This window comes from Squalius cephalus (assembly GCF_949319135.1).
Source record: "Squalius cephalus genome assembly, chromosome: 19".
NCBI lineage: Eukaryota > Metazoa > Chordata > Actinopteri > Cypriniformes > Leuciscidae > Squalius > Squalius cephalus.
In genome coordinates, this window is record NC_137140.1 from 11,089,648 (window position 1) to 11,108,076 (window position 18,429).

General features: G+C 37.0%; 1 protein-coding gene across 2 annotated transcripts in view; it reads right to left on the reverse strand.

Moving 5' to 3' along the window:
* ccser2b (coiled-coil serine-rich protein 2b) overlaps positions 1-18,429 on the reverse strand; it is an 86,926-nt gene that overhangs the window by 49,369 nt on the left and 19,128 nt on the right. For both annotated transcript variants that reach the window (XM_079850819.1, XM_079850820.1), the window contains exon 3: positions 14,456-14,637. In XM_079850819.1, the coding sequence (XP_079706945.1) occupies positions 14,456-14,637 (182 nt within the window). The remainder of the gene's footprint in view (positions 1-14,455; positions 14,638-18,429) is intronic.

The following is an 18,429-nucleotide window of genomic DNA, read 5'->3' on the forward strand; positions in this document are numbered from 1 at the left end:
TAAGAACTTACTCATATAGGTATGTATGTGGTTGCAATGTTGTGGATGAAGGTTAATAAATACAGTTGATTGAAGTGTGGTCAAAATTTTGTTTTGGCTCTCCTGTAAAGTTGGTCAAATGCCACTTGCGCCCTTCTGGCTCCAAACAATGTGTAGGCCATACATGTATTTTTTAGAGCCAGAAGGGTGTAAGTGGACATACGCCCCTCTGGCTCCAAACAATGCTCAAACTTTTGTGTTAGGTCTTTGTTGTTTCGTTGCTTTATTCAATACAGGTTGATTTCTGATGCGTCTTTTTGGCACAACTAGATAGAGCTCATCAAGACCTTTAATTTGATATATAGAACTCATTTTCGCCCAAAATGCCACTTACGCCCCTCTGGTTCCAAGCCCTCGATATACATTTATTTGCTTTAGCCATACACTGTTTAAATGGAGTGCACACATTTTTACATTGTAGGGTTATGTAAATAATTTCTGTTCTATTAATCATTGTTTCTTTGTTACCATGTTGGAGAGAAGTCTGTCCTGGGGGAAGAAAGGCGTGGCCAAGGGTGGAGGGCTGTGATATCCTGTGACCTGCCAATTAAGCCATACAATGTGCTGCCATGTTGGAGGGGGATTTTTGGGTTAAGTTTGTTTTGCTTTGTAGTTGTTGGTATTTGTTGTCCATTTGGTTTTCCCTTTGTGTAAATTGGTTTGGCCAAGCCACTATATATGTTTCTTTGTGTCTCATTCAGTTAGGTCAGGTTGTTCAGTTCATATTCTGTTTTTTGTATGCTGTTTTGAGTATAGTTATATATATTTTTTGGACCTCTTTTATAGGCCTAGTTGTTAATTTGTTGGTTTCTATTGCTTAGTATTTTTGGGGGTAAATAAAAAAAACCCTTTTTCAACAAAAAACTCCTGTTTTCCTCATTGCCAGACTGTTTGGTCCGTGACAGACCAACATGAGGGTGAGTAATTAATGACATAATTTTGGGTGAACTAATCATTTAATGAGTCAAAGAAACTAAAACAAAGCAACTTAAAAGCTGACCTCATTTAATAGCTAATGAACAAGCCAAAAACACCTCACTATGGAACAAAGTCCAGCCCTGAGAAATACTGCAAGTCATGGATACAGTAGATTACTTAAAAAGGATGACTATGCTTGTAAACAGACTTGTGTTCACATTTCTGCCCACTGTAACTCTGTAATTTTTTTAATGCATCAAGTAGGGTTCTCTTTTTAGGGGTACATCAGGGCTGAAGGACCCAGGTAAATGTCACATTTGATTTTATTTCCTTCTAAACCACTAGATGGCACAAAAACTTTTTCTAAACCTGTCAATGTGTCTGGTCCTTGATGCGATTGTGGGCAGCAACACAATGTCAATTCAAATGTGAATCGTTAAAAATACCCAATATATTTTAAGACAAAGGTCTAGTTAATGATTTTCAGTTTCAAGGTAATTAAATCGAAAGTTTTCAATAACTGAAGACCATGTAAAAGTATGGTATTTGGGGTAAATAGCGATCCTATTGTTGGGGTTAGATTAAAATGGTTAATATCATTTATTAAGTTGGGTGTCTACCTTGGAGATAATAACCACATTTATAATGAAACTAGAGGTCGACCGATAGTGGATTTTACCGATGACGATAAGTAGGCCCACGCTGGCCGATAATCGATTAATCAACCGATAGTTTTTTAAAAATGGATATTAAATAAAAACAAACATAACACAAAAATAGTGCTAAACTTTATTACAAAAAATTGAAAAACCACTGTACTTTTTAAACATATAAAAAATGTATATATTGATTATACCTTGATCGTTATTTATGTTAGTTTCTAGTGCATTAACTAATGTTAAGAGATACAACTTTAAAATGTAAAAATCTATTAGTAAATGTTGAAATTAACAATGAACAATATTTGTAGGTTAGCTGTATACCTTAGTTAATGTTGCAAGTGGAATCTAATTGTAAAGTGCTATCATTTCACATAAATCCAAACAGTCATGCATGCTTAAAGGTGGCCATCTTTATTATATGTCTATACAAAGGCTATACAGTGGTGGTCAGAATTGATGGCACCCCTGGTAAATATGAACAAAAATGGTTGTAAAAAAAAAAAAAACCTGCATTGTTTATCCTTTTGATCTTTCCTTCAAAAAATTCGCAAAAATCTAACCTTTCATTCAAGTAAAAGTATTGAAATTGGGGGGTAAATCACATTTTCTCCAAAACACGTCGGCCACAATAATTGGCACCCCTAGAATTTTTTATGAGAAAAATATCTCTGAAGTATATTCTCATTAATATTTACCTTTTTTAGCACACCAGGGTGACTAGGAACATGAAATTGTCCAGCTATGACTTCGTGTTTCACAGGAGTTTAAATATGAGGAAACACAAAGGCCAAATTCCCTTAATCATCCATCACAATGAAGAAAACCACAGAATATAGTTCTGATGCGCAGCAAAAGATTGTTGAGCATCACAAAATAGAAAGTGGCTGTAAGAAAATAGCTAAAGAATTGAAAATCCCCATTTTGACCATCAGGGCAATAATTAAGAAGTTATAATCAACTAAAGATGTTACGAATCTGCCAGGAAGAGGACGTGTGTCTATATTGTCTTAATGGACGGTGAGGAGGAAAGTTTGACTGGCCAAAGATGGAGAATTGCAGAGATTACTTGAGTCTTGGGGTCAGAAAGCCTAAAAAAAAAATATCAAACAACCCCTACATCCCCACATGTTGTTTTGGAGGCTTTCAAGAAAAATCCTCCTCGCTCCTCCTCGCTCCTCCAAAAACAAACTCCAGCATATTCAGTTGTCAGACACGACTGGAACTTCAAACGGCACAGGGTTCTATGGTCAGATGAAACAAAAAAAAGGGCTTTTTGGCAGCAAACCCACCAGATGTGTTTGGTGCAAACCAAGGTTATTTTCGTAAACAAAAACTGAAACTAAGACTAAAACTATTGGTCAAAAAACATTGTCGTAAACTGAAATAAAATTAAAAATTCATAATAAATGAAAAACTAAAACTAAACAAAACTAACAACAGTTACTGAACTAACTGAAATAAAATAATAATTAGCAAAAATAAATAATCGTTTTCGTATTTAATAAGCTCTTTACTTTGGTGAAAAGTCTGACCTGTGGCTGTTTAGGGAAATGCCTGTATATTGCGCTTCGCGCACGTGAAGTTGCTGAGGCGATTAACCGCTGTCCTGTGACGCGCTCAATGAAGGACCAGCGAACACATCGCTAGTCCTAAGCGGTTGTTCATAAAGGATGCGTCTCTGGCAGTGGAATGGGAAATAATAACTCAAGGTAATGAGACGTAAGTTGAACTTCTTTTAACTTGAGCGCAGCGTTTTTAGAATGTCCTTTCATTTGCGAGACGCGGGTGCAACAGCAAAACAAGTCCGTCAAGTAAAAACATACCCGTACGCCGCTATGTAAGCCTACTGTATGTTTGAGATGTCATGCTTTCATGAAAGGTTGACAGGCTGCAAGGTGCTGTTGTTATCTTTGTTTTTACAAAAGATTTTCTGCTAATAATATTATTATCCATGTGGAGACATGTCCCGGGACACTACACACACACACACTAACCCGACCCCTAAACCTTTCCATCACACACACACACACACACACACACACACACTAACCCGAACCCTAAACCTACCCATCACACACACACACTAACCCGACCCCTAAACCTACCCATCACACACACACACACACACACACACACACACACACACACACACACACACACACACACACACACACACACACACACACACTAACCCAACCCCTAAACCTACCCATCACACACACACACACACACACTAACCCGACCCCTAAACCTACCCATCACACACACACACACACACACACACACACACACACACACACTAACCCGACCCCTAAACCTACCCATCACACACACACACACACACTAACCCGACCCCTTAACCTACCCTTCACACACACACACACACACACACACACTAACCCGACCCCTAAACCTACCCATCACACACACACACACACTAACCCGACCCCTTAACCTACCCTTCACACACACACACACACACACACACACACACACACACACACACACTAACCCGACCCCTAAACCTACCCATCACACACACACACACACACTAACCCGAACCCTAAACCTACCCATCACACACACACACACACACAAACACACACACACACACACACACACACACACTAACCCGAACCCTAAACCTACCCATCACACACACACACACACACACACACACACACACTAACCCGAACCCTAAACCTACCCATCACACACACACACACACACACACACACACACACACACACTAACCTGAACCCTAAACCTACCCATCACACACAACATTCTGCATTTTTACATTTTCAAAAAACCTCATTCTGTATGATTTATAAGCTTGTTTACCTCAGTTTAGGTCCCCACAGTGACACGAGTCCTCGTGAGTGTGTGTGCATTCAGGTTTAAGTCCCCACCGGGATAGAAAAGCATGTACACACTCACACACACTCACTCACACTCACACACTAGATACTTCATTATTTAATCACACTGGCTTCACAGCAGGTTGTCAGATTAATTGAGATGTTTTTTTGTTGTTGTATGTACCAGTGTCACTCTGCTACATTGAAAAAAGTAAACTATGTTTAACAAGATTTCATCTTTAATATGAATTAGTTTGTCTGAATTTGTCATCGTATTTTTTTTTCTTGTATACTTTTAAGTTCCATTTATTTGGTGCTTTGTTCAATCTCAAACCATTATTTTAATTTTTATTATTAAGATGTCTGCACAAGAGTTAACTGTAATCTCGGCAAACATTAAACTTTGCTGAAATTATGCGTCTCGCTTTGGTCTACCCTGGAAGTGTTCTGTTTGCTCTGCTAAACTATAATTACTAAAACTAAAACTGAAACTAAATAAAATAAAAACTAAACTAAAACTAACAAAACCATTAATGAAACTAACTAAAACTAAATTTAAATTTAAAGCAAAATTGAAAACGATATTAAAATAAAAACTAATTTAAAAAAGTAAAACTATAATAACCTTGGTGCAAACAGGGATGAAGAGTACCCCATGCCTACGGTTAAATACACTGCTGGATCTTATATGTTGTGGGCCTATTTATTTGCTGGAGGTCCTGGACTTCTTGTTCAGATACATGGTATTATGGATTCTAGCAAATGCCAACAGATAAAAAAATCAAAACCTGATGGCCTCTGCTAGAAATCTTATAATGGGCAGTGGCTGGATCTTTCATCAGGACAACGGTCCAAAACAAACATCAAAATCAGCACAAAAACGGGTAACTGAGCACAAAATTAAGATTCTGCCATGACTGTCCCAGTCCCCTGACCTGATGAGTGGGCTGAACTGAACAGAAGAAACACCAACATGAACTTGTGAATCTGAAGGATCTGGAGAGATTCTGTATGGAGGAATGGTCTCTGATCTCTGGTCAGGTGTTCTCCAAACTCATCAGGCATTATAGAAGAAAACTCAGATCTGTTATCTTGGCAAAAGGAGGTTGCAAAAAGTATTTAATAACAGGGTGCCAACAATTATGGCCAGTGTGTTTTGAAGAAAAACATTTATTTTATAATGTGATTTACCCCCCACATTCAATTCTTTTACTTCAATGAAAGGTTAGATTTTTGTGAATTTTTTGAATGAAAGATCAAAAGGATAAACGATGCAGATTTATTTTTCACAGCCATTTTTGATCTTATTTATCAGTGGTGCCATCAATTCTGACCACCACTGTAGCATTTAAATTAGACAAATGTGTATATTGTATGTATACTCTCACACTATATTTGCTTCAATTCTAGTACACTTGATTATCTAATCAAAATAGCTAAATATTTTGTTCCAGCAATTAGCTATCGGTGCCAATTAATCGGCAAAACCGGTCAATCGACCTATTTTAAAACATAATTTCATATAAAATATAATTTATTGTAACTGAAAAGCCATATTTAATTATGAGATTTATTCAAATAGTTTTTTATTTACCAAAATAAACAGAATATGGTACAAACTTTGCTGAAATGATTGTTTTGAAGGTGTATTAGAGAGACAACTTGGTTATTATGCAAAACATATTACTTTAGCTAAAGTATTTGTATCTTTTTTTCTGCAATCATACACTTTGAAAGTAGTGAAAAGTACATTTAGCCCCATTGCACCCTAAAACTTTTTTACCATGGGAAAAAGTTACTTACACCCTTTGTGGTGTTTAAAATTAAAATCCAATGCTTTAGGATCTTGCAGATTCTTCAGGGGATGGTTATAGTTTAGGTTTTGCCTTCAGGAAAGAAAAAAACATGAGAAACATGTGTTATCTTAATGGATTCAGTGCCATAGTGAGGGCCCTCAAGTGACGCTTGGCAGGCAACAACAACAGACGGTCCTGGTGAACTAGGGAGATGCATCAAACTTCTAAACAGCCCAAATGACTAGGCAATGTTGAGAACGTGGCAATGAAAGCCCATATGACGAGAGTGAAAGCGAGGGAGATCAGAACAGAGTATAAAAGAGTGAAAGAAAGAGAGATAAAAAAAAATATGTATAATAATGTCACAGCATCTCTCTTGCGAACAACAATCTTGTAGCAATTCATCTTGTTGGAAACAAGCTGCCCCCTAGTGGAGCACTGTCTCATCTGACCGATCAGTTATTTTGCCTATTCCCCCTTTTTTTAATGTTTCTTAATTAAAACGGCAATGTTTTGATAAAAACAAATCATTGTCAGGTATGTCATACGAAAATCTGTTTGATCGAAACGCTGCTGGTTCATTTTCCCAGAAGTGAAAGACTCCAAATTTAAAATACATCCTATATACATTTATTTTGTCAATTTTATGAGTACACTACCATATGGCCTCCTATAATTTTAGCTTGTTTGGCTCCACAGTGTCTCAGACACTTCACTTTGAAACACAGTTTCATGACTTTCATATCCTACGTTCAGCATAACCCAAGTCAAGACAGCAGGTGTAAACACACAGCACACTGGGTCATCTGAACTGTCTGAGGAAATACACATAAGCAGTGGGGAGGAAATCATCCTTTCTGACTCGGCCAATCAGGAAAGGAGCACTGATATCTGAGCGTGACAAACGTTCTGTGAGGAGCGGGAGCAGAACACCATCGCTCAGCGTTTTCTCACTTGGTTGATTCCTGAGTCACTTCTGTTCCTTGGTTGACAAGTTCTTGACAAGTCAGTGTGTGTGTGTGTGTGTGTGTGTGTGTGTGTGTGTGTGTGTGTGTGTGTGTGCGTGTGTGCGTGTGTGTGTGTGTGCGTGTGTGTTATTTACTGTTTCACATTTACAATCTCATTTTGTTGAAATGGTTACCAGGGAGTCAAATATTTTCTAGCTCAAATGATTTGCTTATAGAGTTCTGCAGGGGTGACGCTTCTTTGTAGGCCAAAACAAAGAAACAAGTTAGCATTTTAGCACTTCTGGTTCCACTGTCTTGAAGTCAATGGGTTTTTAGAATGTTTTTTTTGGTTAAATGCCTGAAATAAGGCATAGTTAAAGCAAGTTCAAGATATTTTCACGTTTTATTCCGTGAAATAGAATACATCAGTAATTATACCTCCTTGTTATTTATTTTATAAGTTTGTACTTGTTTTGAAAAGGCTGTTGCTATCAAGTGGCTAAATGGGACTACAGAGGTTTTCGGGGATAGTAAACCTCATCAAGCAAAACAGGAAAACTAATCCGAAGTATCTATTCACAAGTCCGTTTTCACTGTCTTGTGTTTATAATCACTTTCTTGCAAACTATTCTAAAGTTTTTAAATAAAGACTAAAAAGAGATTGTGCAAGCTTAATGGTGGTGACATTAAATTCATTCAACCGTAGTGTAGTTCGTTAATAGCCTACTTTTAGCTTTTTACTTCTGCTGAAAGTATGCAATCTTGAAAATGCATGAAAGTTGTGTTCATTTGTGAAGATTATCATGATGAACAAAACGTGTAAAGTTAATAAATAAAGTTTTGTTGGTAACAGCTTATTTTCTGAAATAATCCAAAAGCTATGAAAAAATCTTATTTGTTTTTTGTCGAGAAAATCAGGGTGATGCTAACTTCTGGATTGGCCAAAAAAAGTGCAACATCACAATATCACTGCAGCACTCTATACATGCTGGTTAGCGTAAGTCCTTAGAGTCCTTATTGGAGCTAATAAGAATCCATACCAAGTTCTGGCATGAAACTCTAGATGGCGCAGGCTCAGAGGTATCAACTCAATTTGGTAGCGATCGCATCGTCATTTACATAACGCAGCAAATACTGGTTTTGTTTGCTGTTAGCAGTCTGTAGCGCGCTTTCAGAAACCCCACACCTTCCCCAGCTCCACCTGTATAGATCTGCTATGGGGGTTATCACATGCTCACAGTATCACGTCTGTGAATGTATTGGCAGTAGCAAGTCTCGGTACTTGTTCTGCAGCAAGTTTTCTTATATGTGGTTGTACATATTGCGGCAGTTTAGATAGGAAACACTTTTGCTGAAGCAACCATGCCATTTTAGTTTGCTATTACAAACCTTTACTCTCTTTTATCGTGACTCGTGTTTCTCCTGAGCAAAGTTTTTCTATGTTAGAAGTCATAGATATGGAGCTGGTTATGTGATGCACATGACAAAATATATTAATTTACAAATCAAGCATTATGGTAAAAGTATTTAGAGGTTATAACAGAACTGTGCAAGGAAACGCGTGAAAACAAATACTTACTTAAAGGTGCCATGTGTAAGAATTGAGGTAAAAATATCCAAAAAATGAGCTACACGCATCAAAAGAATGAGAAGAAATAAGGGCGATGATGTCATTAAAAAAATGACAAGTTATAGTGCTGCAGAGATATCAACCTGAATTAGCATGCTAAATTACTAGCCACAGCCCGACAGGTGTCATAATACCAGTTTCGGCCATGGGAGGCGGTATGCGGGCAACATAACCACCAGCCAAACTGCAATACACGAATAACTCGCACGGCTTGTGGGCGTACTTGAACCTGATGTCAATCGTGTGGAAATTACAGCCCACTACTACATTTCAGTTCAGGGAAGAGAGCGGAAGAATGGCTGAAGCCCTTGGCAAGAGACCCTTACCACCACCACAACCACACGCTGCAGGGAAAAAAAAAACGCTCTCAGAATCGCAAATAAAATCTGATAAAAAAAGGAACAGAACCAGAGTAAACATTGGCACTGCTTTCCATCGCTGGAGACAACTAATGGACATGAAAGAAATGAGGTTCGACTCCGAACTTGCAACATTTCTTTTGGATTGGTAAGTAAGATGCTGTTAGTATTTCGCTAGAAGTTTGTTTTATATGTTTGTGTAGTTTTTTCGGGAAGTTATAACATAGAAATCTATCGAAGGCTGTTTGATAAACGTGCTAATGTTAGCGATGGCTAACCGTAGCTGTTAGCGTTTGATAGTTAGCTCTACCCACAGATCCGATCCGGTTTTCACCTGTTATCTACCAGAGCCCGTCTCTACCAAGCTGATGCTAAAATGTAACATTAGCTAAGAAGCTTGAAATGTCTTCGATGATAATGAACCCCAAATGGACGCACGAAACGTAACGGAAAACATTGCAAGGTGTAATGAGACCGAATGTTTTTTGGTGACTAATGATAACTTAGCTAGAAGAGGTATTGCTAATGAAAATCAAACTTGATATATGCTGCTAAATTAGCATCAGGCGGGCAGCATACGTAACACTCTAAATAGATGTTGTCCCTAGTTTCACTTGTATATGTGCAGCTAAGAATACTTCATCATTTTTAACTAAACTACAACTACAACAGTTTTGACGATGTTAGGTAAAGTGATGGTGAAGTAATGCAGTGGTGATCGACTGGCCAGCTGATTTTGGGATCTGAGACTAGTTCCGGCATAACATTTGTACCTGCAGTGTTGAACTGTGTAATTTTTTTTTTAGGTATGAAGGACCACTGTCATCCACTCCCATGGCTATGGCTCTAGGGTCGTTGTGAAGGTAGGGGCGGAGCATAGATACTATGCCGTTTCTCAGTTGTTACTCTAGAGTAGACCAACTCACTTTCTGGAGGTATACTGCCCCCATCTGGTATGGAATGTGGAGTATGAATTGATTTTTTGGCGGACATTACACAAGGCACCTTTATTGATAATCTGTGCCTGTAATCATCAATTGTGTGAAAAGGTGTTTTACTGCCACTAGTGTTCATTTCAGCTGGAAACCACAATGATTTTTTATTTGTATTTTTTTATTTTTTTTGTGATTAAAATGAGCAGTTTTTGATTAAATAATCAGTTTTTGAGCAAGTGTCAAATAAGTTGAAGAATAGTATTTAAAAGAAACAAAGCCACAAGCTGAAAAAGCTACAGAGCACCTATGAAAAGACTAAGGCAAATACTGCCACTAGACTGGAAAGGATGACAATACTAAACCTGGAATGTCTGGAAACAAAGTTGTGTTTACAAGATATCAGGTAATTTATGAAACAAATAGATACAAGCCCGGTTATGATTGGCAGAGCAGTGTTCGAAGCCATTGTAAAATACTATATTAACACAATCGTTATCTGATTACATCACTATTTCTGCGCCACTGGGTCTATGTGTAGCTTCAACCATTCTGCTAAACATTGCTGAAAAACTACATTGCTAGCTGAAAGAATTATTGTTATCAATAAATGATTACATTTTTGTTGCATAGTGATTGCTATCAGGATATGAGGAGACTTTCAAACCGTATAACAAATAAGATTTCTGTAGAGAATCACCTACTGTATCTTTAAACAAAAAGATATTGCATGAATACATAAGACTTAAAAATAGTGCATGAGTCATATTTTAGCTACATTCTACTTTTATGATACATTATTGTTTTGTTTTTTGTTTTTTTTTACTTTTGAAGCTTGAGAGCTCCAGTTCCCATTAATTTTCACTTCATGTAAAAGATCATCTGCAAAACAGCTCATTTTGTGTTTCATAGAAAAAAAGAATGCCATATGGGTTTGGAACAACATGAGGATGAGGAAATGAACTATATGTTGGATGTTCTGTAAGATGATAAGCTTATTGAAATGGTTGACGCTTTGAATGTTTGTGAGTTTCTGTTGCCCCCATGTGGCCCTTGAAGGTAGGCTACTAAAGAGGCTGCACAGCACTAATTCAGCTGCTTTGTTCAGCTGGTTTCCTTCAGAAACGGAATTGAGGTTCATCAGACCAGAGAATCTTGTTTCTCACAGCCTATGATTTTTAGGTGTGTTTTTGCAAACTTGCGAGTGGGCTTTAATGTGTCTTCACTGAGAAGTGCAACAGGAAATGGCGTAATGATCAACGCAACATGGTGCTAAACTACTCACCTCAAGCTCCATTTGCAAAATTGGCATGCCAAGTTGGCCTCTTTTCCCTAGCCTTGACCGCATCTGTTTTCAGGCCTTCCCACTTAGCTCTCTCCAGCGCTGGACAGCTTTTCTAATATTAACGTGGGACCTAAAGCTCTTGCCTAGACATACCCCTTTATTTTCCAGTGATTTCTTCTGAGCTTTTCTCTTTTGTATTGTGTCCCATCTCTATTTCTGCAGTCTTTCTTCAAATCTCCCTCTTGATCGTTCTCTCTCCTCGGCCGCCATACGCCGCCTACTGCTGATTGGCTACACGTTTGTTGTTGCATCGGTCCGACTAACTTCCAAACAGCATATTTCAAAAATGACTTTCCCCACCTTTAAGTGGCAGTTGTACACACTCATCAGTGCCAAATATAATTAACAAATTGTATTAAATATTATTTAGCAAAAAGTATTACTATAATACACTGAATCATTCAAATCAATGATAGGAAAATGCAGCAGTTGTTTATCTAATATGTGCCATATTTACAAAAATAAATATTTTGCTAAATAATAACTAAACAGAGACGCACTTACACTAATTGAAAGATTTGTAATCTGGCTTAAACAGAAAGATAAATATAATAGGGAGAGGCATTTAACAATATATTATAGATGCAAAGGAGGATAAAGGCTAGCGCTTTGAGCATAAATGCCAAGTCATCCTCTCATTTGACTTTGATTTCACCTCACCATTTACTAACTGCCATGAAGCTGACAATCTGATCGTCAGCTTCCAGAAGAAAGACAAATGACTATCAGCAGGAGCCAATTTGGAGTTCTCAGAATTATGATGCGTAATCAGAGACACACCTTCAATAACTCAAGCTGACAGCCTTATCCAGTCAGTCTCTGGGCTTTGAGCACAAGACAAACCCTAAAATTTTAAAGGGGATGTCTAATGCTTTTTCATGCATACTGACTTATGTACATTGTTAAAGAGTTGGGTTCTCATGCTAAACATGGCCAAAGTTTCAAAATATGAGTAGGACGTATGACAAAGTATGTCTGTGTCAAATACACTCCTTCAGGGTTCGTATTAGGGCTGTCAAACGATTAATCGCGATTAATCGCATCCAAAATAAAAGTTTGTGTTTACATAATATATGTGTGTGTATGGAGTATAATTATTTTCTATATATAAATACACACACATGCATATATATTTAAGAAAAATGTGTTATTTATATACAAAATATTTATATATAATATAAATTATATATAATATAAATATATATACACAGTATATACATGCAAATATTTCTTAAATATATACATGCATGTGTGTGTATTTATATATAGAAAATAATTATACACCGTACACACACATATATTATGTAAAAACAAACTTTTATTTTGGATGCGATTAATCGCGCTTAATCGTTTGACAGCCTTAGTTCGTATAAGTTTCGGGTATAAGATATGTTTTTTTTGAGTATGGCTATGTATGACGTCATAAAGGGCGGAATTCCTTGTATGGGCACTTCTCCCGGAAGAGCGCACACACACATCAACCAGAGCGAGAGCAAGAGCAACGCCCATCAACGTGCTTTGTTCGGGTTACGGAAGTCATCGGCAGAACTTCACGGCACACCTCCAGGAGTTTGAATGTTTTCGGAAAAGAAGAAGTACAGCTGTATCTGTCTTTTATAAATCTGATAAAATGAAAGAATCTTCTGAGATATGAAGGATGCAATACTACTCTATAGGTACTGAAGATTGACATGAGATTGGCAGAAAATGTGTGTGTTATGTCCTCTTAAAGACACAAAAAAATCAACTGTGTTCATCAACTGTGATTTTAAAAGTCAACCATTAAGCACACTGATTCAGACAAGTTTGGCAGTGTATTTTAGGAGCTTGGAAAGAAGATTGCAGAGAGTTGCCTAGAGGAGAGATTCTCCACCACAGGGCCAAAGACCACAAAGGCTAGTTGTACAAGCAAGTTAAAGAACCACTACCAAAAACATTTTGAAAAAAATAGATAAAATAATGAAACTCAATTATACACTAATTATGAAAATGTTTATAAAAAATCTGTTACTTCTCTCTTGTAAGTTGCTTAGGTTAGGGCTGTCGCGGTGAAGGATTTTCCCTTGCGGTAATTATGAGTGGCTCATAGCGCGATATGCGGTTTTACCGCATTTATTAATTGATTTATTTGATTTGATTTATTTGTTGCTATATAAATAAGTGTTACGATGTGGTCAGCATGGACAAAAACGAGTACATTTTCAGTAACCAATAAACCGAAACTAAACAGCGTATCTGCGCATTGAAAGCCTGTCACTCAGCGCGCAGTTGTTACGGCAACGGACTGTCTTTGAGTGAGTCATTAAACCATTCATTCAACAACACGTTCAAAAACGCTGATTGATTCATTAAAAGATAGTAATGAAACAAGGTTATTTTTTTTTTAACTTTGAGCTCCACTTTTCAAGGCTCCGCTGACCAGCAATGCGTTGCATAGGTAACACTGAGTTTTGTTTCCCGCGACCGCGAGTTCCTCGCGCTGTGGATGCTGACCAGCGCTGTCGCTGATGCCATTCATGGTAAATACCCTTTATTTGAAACGTTAAAAGGATGACAGGACAAATATTACAATTTTCTTCGGACACGGCAACCTTTTCACAAATAGGCTATGACTTGACCTCAAAGACAGACGCAGGTAATCGCACGCGCTCAGTTGATCTCTCTCATTCACTGTCTGTTTAGGCTTAAGTGCGAATCCACGAAGCCTCTGTACAAATCACCATGATAAAACCATGATCACCACGTCTTATTGTCATTATTAACTTATTTAACATTCCATACACATGCACAAAGTTCAAAACAAGAAGGGTATAGCCTTATGAAAAAAGAAAACACGCGAATATCGCGGTTGCTGCGGTTATTTGAATTCCTCTGCGGTTGGCTTGTCAGTAGCGCGGTACTGCGATATTGCGGTTATCGCGACAGCCCTAGCTTAGGTTAATCATTTCATAAAGCTTTGGACTCACCATGCTGTTGAGATCAGAGTCAAAGCTTCCACAGGGGTGTCCAGAGTCTGCCAGTGCCTCCATCCCCTCTTCATCCCACATGTAAGTCCCTCCAGAGCTGTCTGAGGGTGACAGGTCCAGAGACGAGCCATGAGGAAAATCGCCTGTAGGAGATGTCCCATGTTCAAAGTCATCTTTACCAGCTGAAAGACAGACAATAAAATGGGTGAGAAAGTGACAGAGAAATATATTTTAAAGTAATCTTAGTGACAGTATGGATCTGCTCAAATTGTTTAAATATGAAAACCTTTTTCAAAAGCTAATCAGACAGGATTTTAAGTATCATAGGCACATTCAAGATGGAATACTGTTCCAAAAGGTTATGCCCATTATGCTGCCTTCTAAGGTACATTGTCTTGGCCAAAATATAAGGCAGCATCAAACCGTGTATACAGCTTTGCATAATACACTATGCATATACAATATTGCATACAATTCAGAGAAGTACTGATAAAAGAAAATATGTTTATGTACATACAAGTCAGGGGCATTTCCTCAGAAGAGGCAAGGGAGGCAGTGCCTCATAAAAAAAAAAATTGGATGAGAAAATAATCCATATTATAAAATGACTCTGTCCAACAGCGACAACAGCAGGTAAAGTTAAAGTCTGCATCTCTCTTGCCTTCTCTGAGCCCATTGAGAGTGGCGGAACTAGACTTTCATACATGGGGTGGCCAAGGCTACTTTAGAGGTCCATAGACCGTGAAAGAATATCATGTGTAATACTTATTTGTTTGGTTTTTTATTGTTTAGGCCCATGTGACATTGTATTTCTAATAAATAAGCTACCGAAAATGTAGAAACCATTAAAAAAAATTTACTGATTTTGAACAGCTCTGCGCTTGTTAATTTAAGAATTGTTTATTCTTAATTGTCTGTGTTTTGCAAATAACGTTAATATTCTCTTAATATTTAACATTAATACATTAATGTGTTGCGCTGCCGTGCATCAAAATAAATGCTTCTTTCAAGAGGAGGTAAAACGGATGTAGACAATTCAATTTTGGACACCCCTCTGGCTCCGCGACAGCCCATTGAGTTTTAACAGACCCCGTAAAGCGTGTGATGGGTTTGGTGCGGGGTAATTGAGAATGAATGGGGAAAGTCACATAAGAGGAGGCAATGCCTCCATCGCACTATGGTTGGATATGATTAGTTCATGCGATAAATCCGCCTTGTTTTCGTGTCTACCTGAATGATCTATCTGAATTAACTAAATTATTGAGTTGGGAAGACTAATTAAAAAGTAAGTAAACAACTCAGCCACTTAGATTTCACCGCTTTATGTCACGTCAAAATTAAACTTGAAATGGCCTCAAAAACGTGATGGCTGCTGGGATTTTTTAGTAAACATATAGCTTGGTGAAATTAAAGGTACATCTTCGTGTCTGTGATCACCAGTGTTTATTGAGCTTGATAACTGATGATTCGAAAATAAGTTCACTATTAAAAATAACAGCTGAACATCAGATCACATTCGCAAATAAAATATATTGTTTCAATTGTTACAGCCTATTCCTATTTAGGAATAAATGTATAAAAAAAATGCCTAAAAAACACTAACTTGAGATTTTTTTATTTGGTTTTAATAAATAGAACATTAATTACATTGTTAATGTAAATATACAAAATAGAATTGCATTTAGGTTCTTTTTTATGCGGTGTAAAGTATTGTTTAACCAGAAAAATGTGACAATATTAAGTGTAACTGGGACAAGTTGATTGATAAAAAAACATTTAAAAAAATGTGAGGACTTTGCCTCCTCAGAACACCACTGATACAAGTATATGGGCTATGTATAGTGCATACTTTACATTTTTGAGATTTTGCTTCGAGATTTTAACATGACATACAGGTGCTGGTCATAAAATTAGAATATCATCAAAAAGTTGATTTATTTCAAGAATTCAACTTAACAGGTGAAACTAATATATTATATAGACTCATTACATGCAAAGTGAGATATTTCAAGCCTTTATTTGTTATAATTTTGATGATTATGGCTTACAGCTTATGAAACCCACGAAATCAAAATCCCAGAAAATTAGAATATTACATAAAATCACACAGTAATTACACAGTGATACCATGGTCATTGAACCAGGTTTTGGTTCTTTTGGCAGTGTGGGCAGGTGCAAATCCTGCTGGAAAATGAAGGAAGCATGAAGTGCTCTGAAAATGTCCTGGTAGACGGCTGCGTTGACTCTGGATTTAATAAAGCACAGTGGACCAAAGTCCTCTTTTCTGATGAGAGCAAATTTTGCATCTCATTTGGAAACCAAGGTCCCAGAGTCTGGAGGAAGAATGGAGAGGCACACAATCCAAGATGCTTGAAGTCCAGTGTGAAGTTTCCACAGTCTGTGTTGGTTTGGGGAGCCATGTCATCGGCTGGTGTTGGTCCACTGTGCTGTCCACTCAATGCAGCCGTCTACCAGGACATTTCCAGAGCACTTCATGCTTCCTTCAGCAGACAAGCTTAATGGAGATGCTGACTTCATTTTCCAGCAGGATTTGTACCGGCCCACACTGCCAAAACCTGGTTCAATGACCATGGTATCACTGTGTAATTAATGTGTGATTTCATGTAATATTCTAATTTTCTGGGATTTTGATTTTGTGGGTTTCATAAGCTGTAAACCATAATCATCAAAATTATAACAAATAAAGGCTTGAAATATCTCACTTTGCATGTAATAAGTCTATTCCTATTTAGGAATAAATGTATAAAAAAAATGCCTAAAAAACACTAACTTGAGATTTTTTTATTTGGTTTTAATAAATAGAACATTAATTACATTGTTAATGTAAATATACAAAATAGAATTGCATTTAGGTTCTTTTTTATGCGGTGTAAAGTATTGTTTAACCAGAAAAATGTGACAATATTAAGTGTAACTGGGACAAGTTGATTGATAAAAAAACATTTAAAAAAATGTGAGGACTTTGCCTCCTCAGAACACCACTGATACAAGTATATGGGCTATGTATAGTGCATACTTTACATTTTTGAGATTTTGCTTCGAGATTTTAACATGACATACAGGTATAGACTATAATATAGTCTATTAGTTTCACCTGTTAAGTTGAATTCTTGAAATAAATCAACTTTTTTATGATATTCATGACCAGCACCTGTACTTCAACTTTTAACACTATATTAGTTTAAATCATAAAGGCCTTTAAACTGCAGTTACAAATGCATAAATGTTTTGATGATTTAAAAATAAAAAAAATTGATGATATATGAAATGATTTTAAAATTGAAAATATTTAAATATGATACTAAAACCGTCAGTAGGTGGCGGCAATCACTGTTAATGAGTGATTCATTGAGTCATTAACTCATTAACAGTTCTGCCATGGATTTGTTTGGAACTAGTTTCATCTGCAAAATAGAGCAACAGGCAATACTGGGTCTAAAATGTAAGCACTTAATTTTTTTTAAGCGGTTGTATAAAATCAATATCGCATTTGCAACCGTGCTGATATTTGGGGGACTATATCATATGATATAAATATAGCCTAAAAGACAAATACTCATCCAGGGGCATTTTTTTAGCATTTTAATAGGGTAAATCACGCAGTGATAGCGTGCACTCTAAATGCTAAGTAATCTAACCTAAACCGAAAAGGCTACATCATGCAAGTTTTTGTTTGGTTTTTTTTGCAAAGTGATGGACATACTCGATTTAATTAGATAATAATAATTTACAGGCTCTATAAAAATAGCTATTTAAAACACATAACACATCAAATAAAATAAAAACGCACCAGAAAGTGCTGAACTCCCCTCAAGCCAGTCATAACTCAAATATTAATGTTAAATCAAATAAATAGTTATCAATAAGTTAAGAGTATTACAGTTATCTGCAGGTAGTGCAAAAAGACGGCCTTTGAGGCGTTTTTCATTCCTTTAATTAGCGAGTCTTCAGCA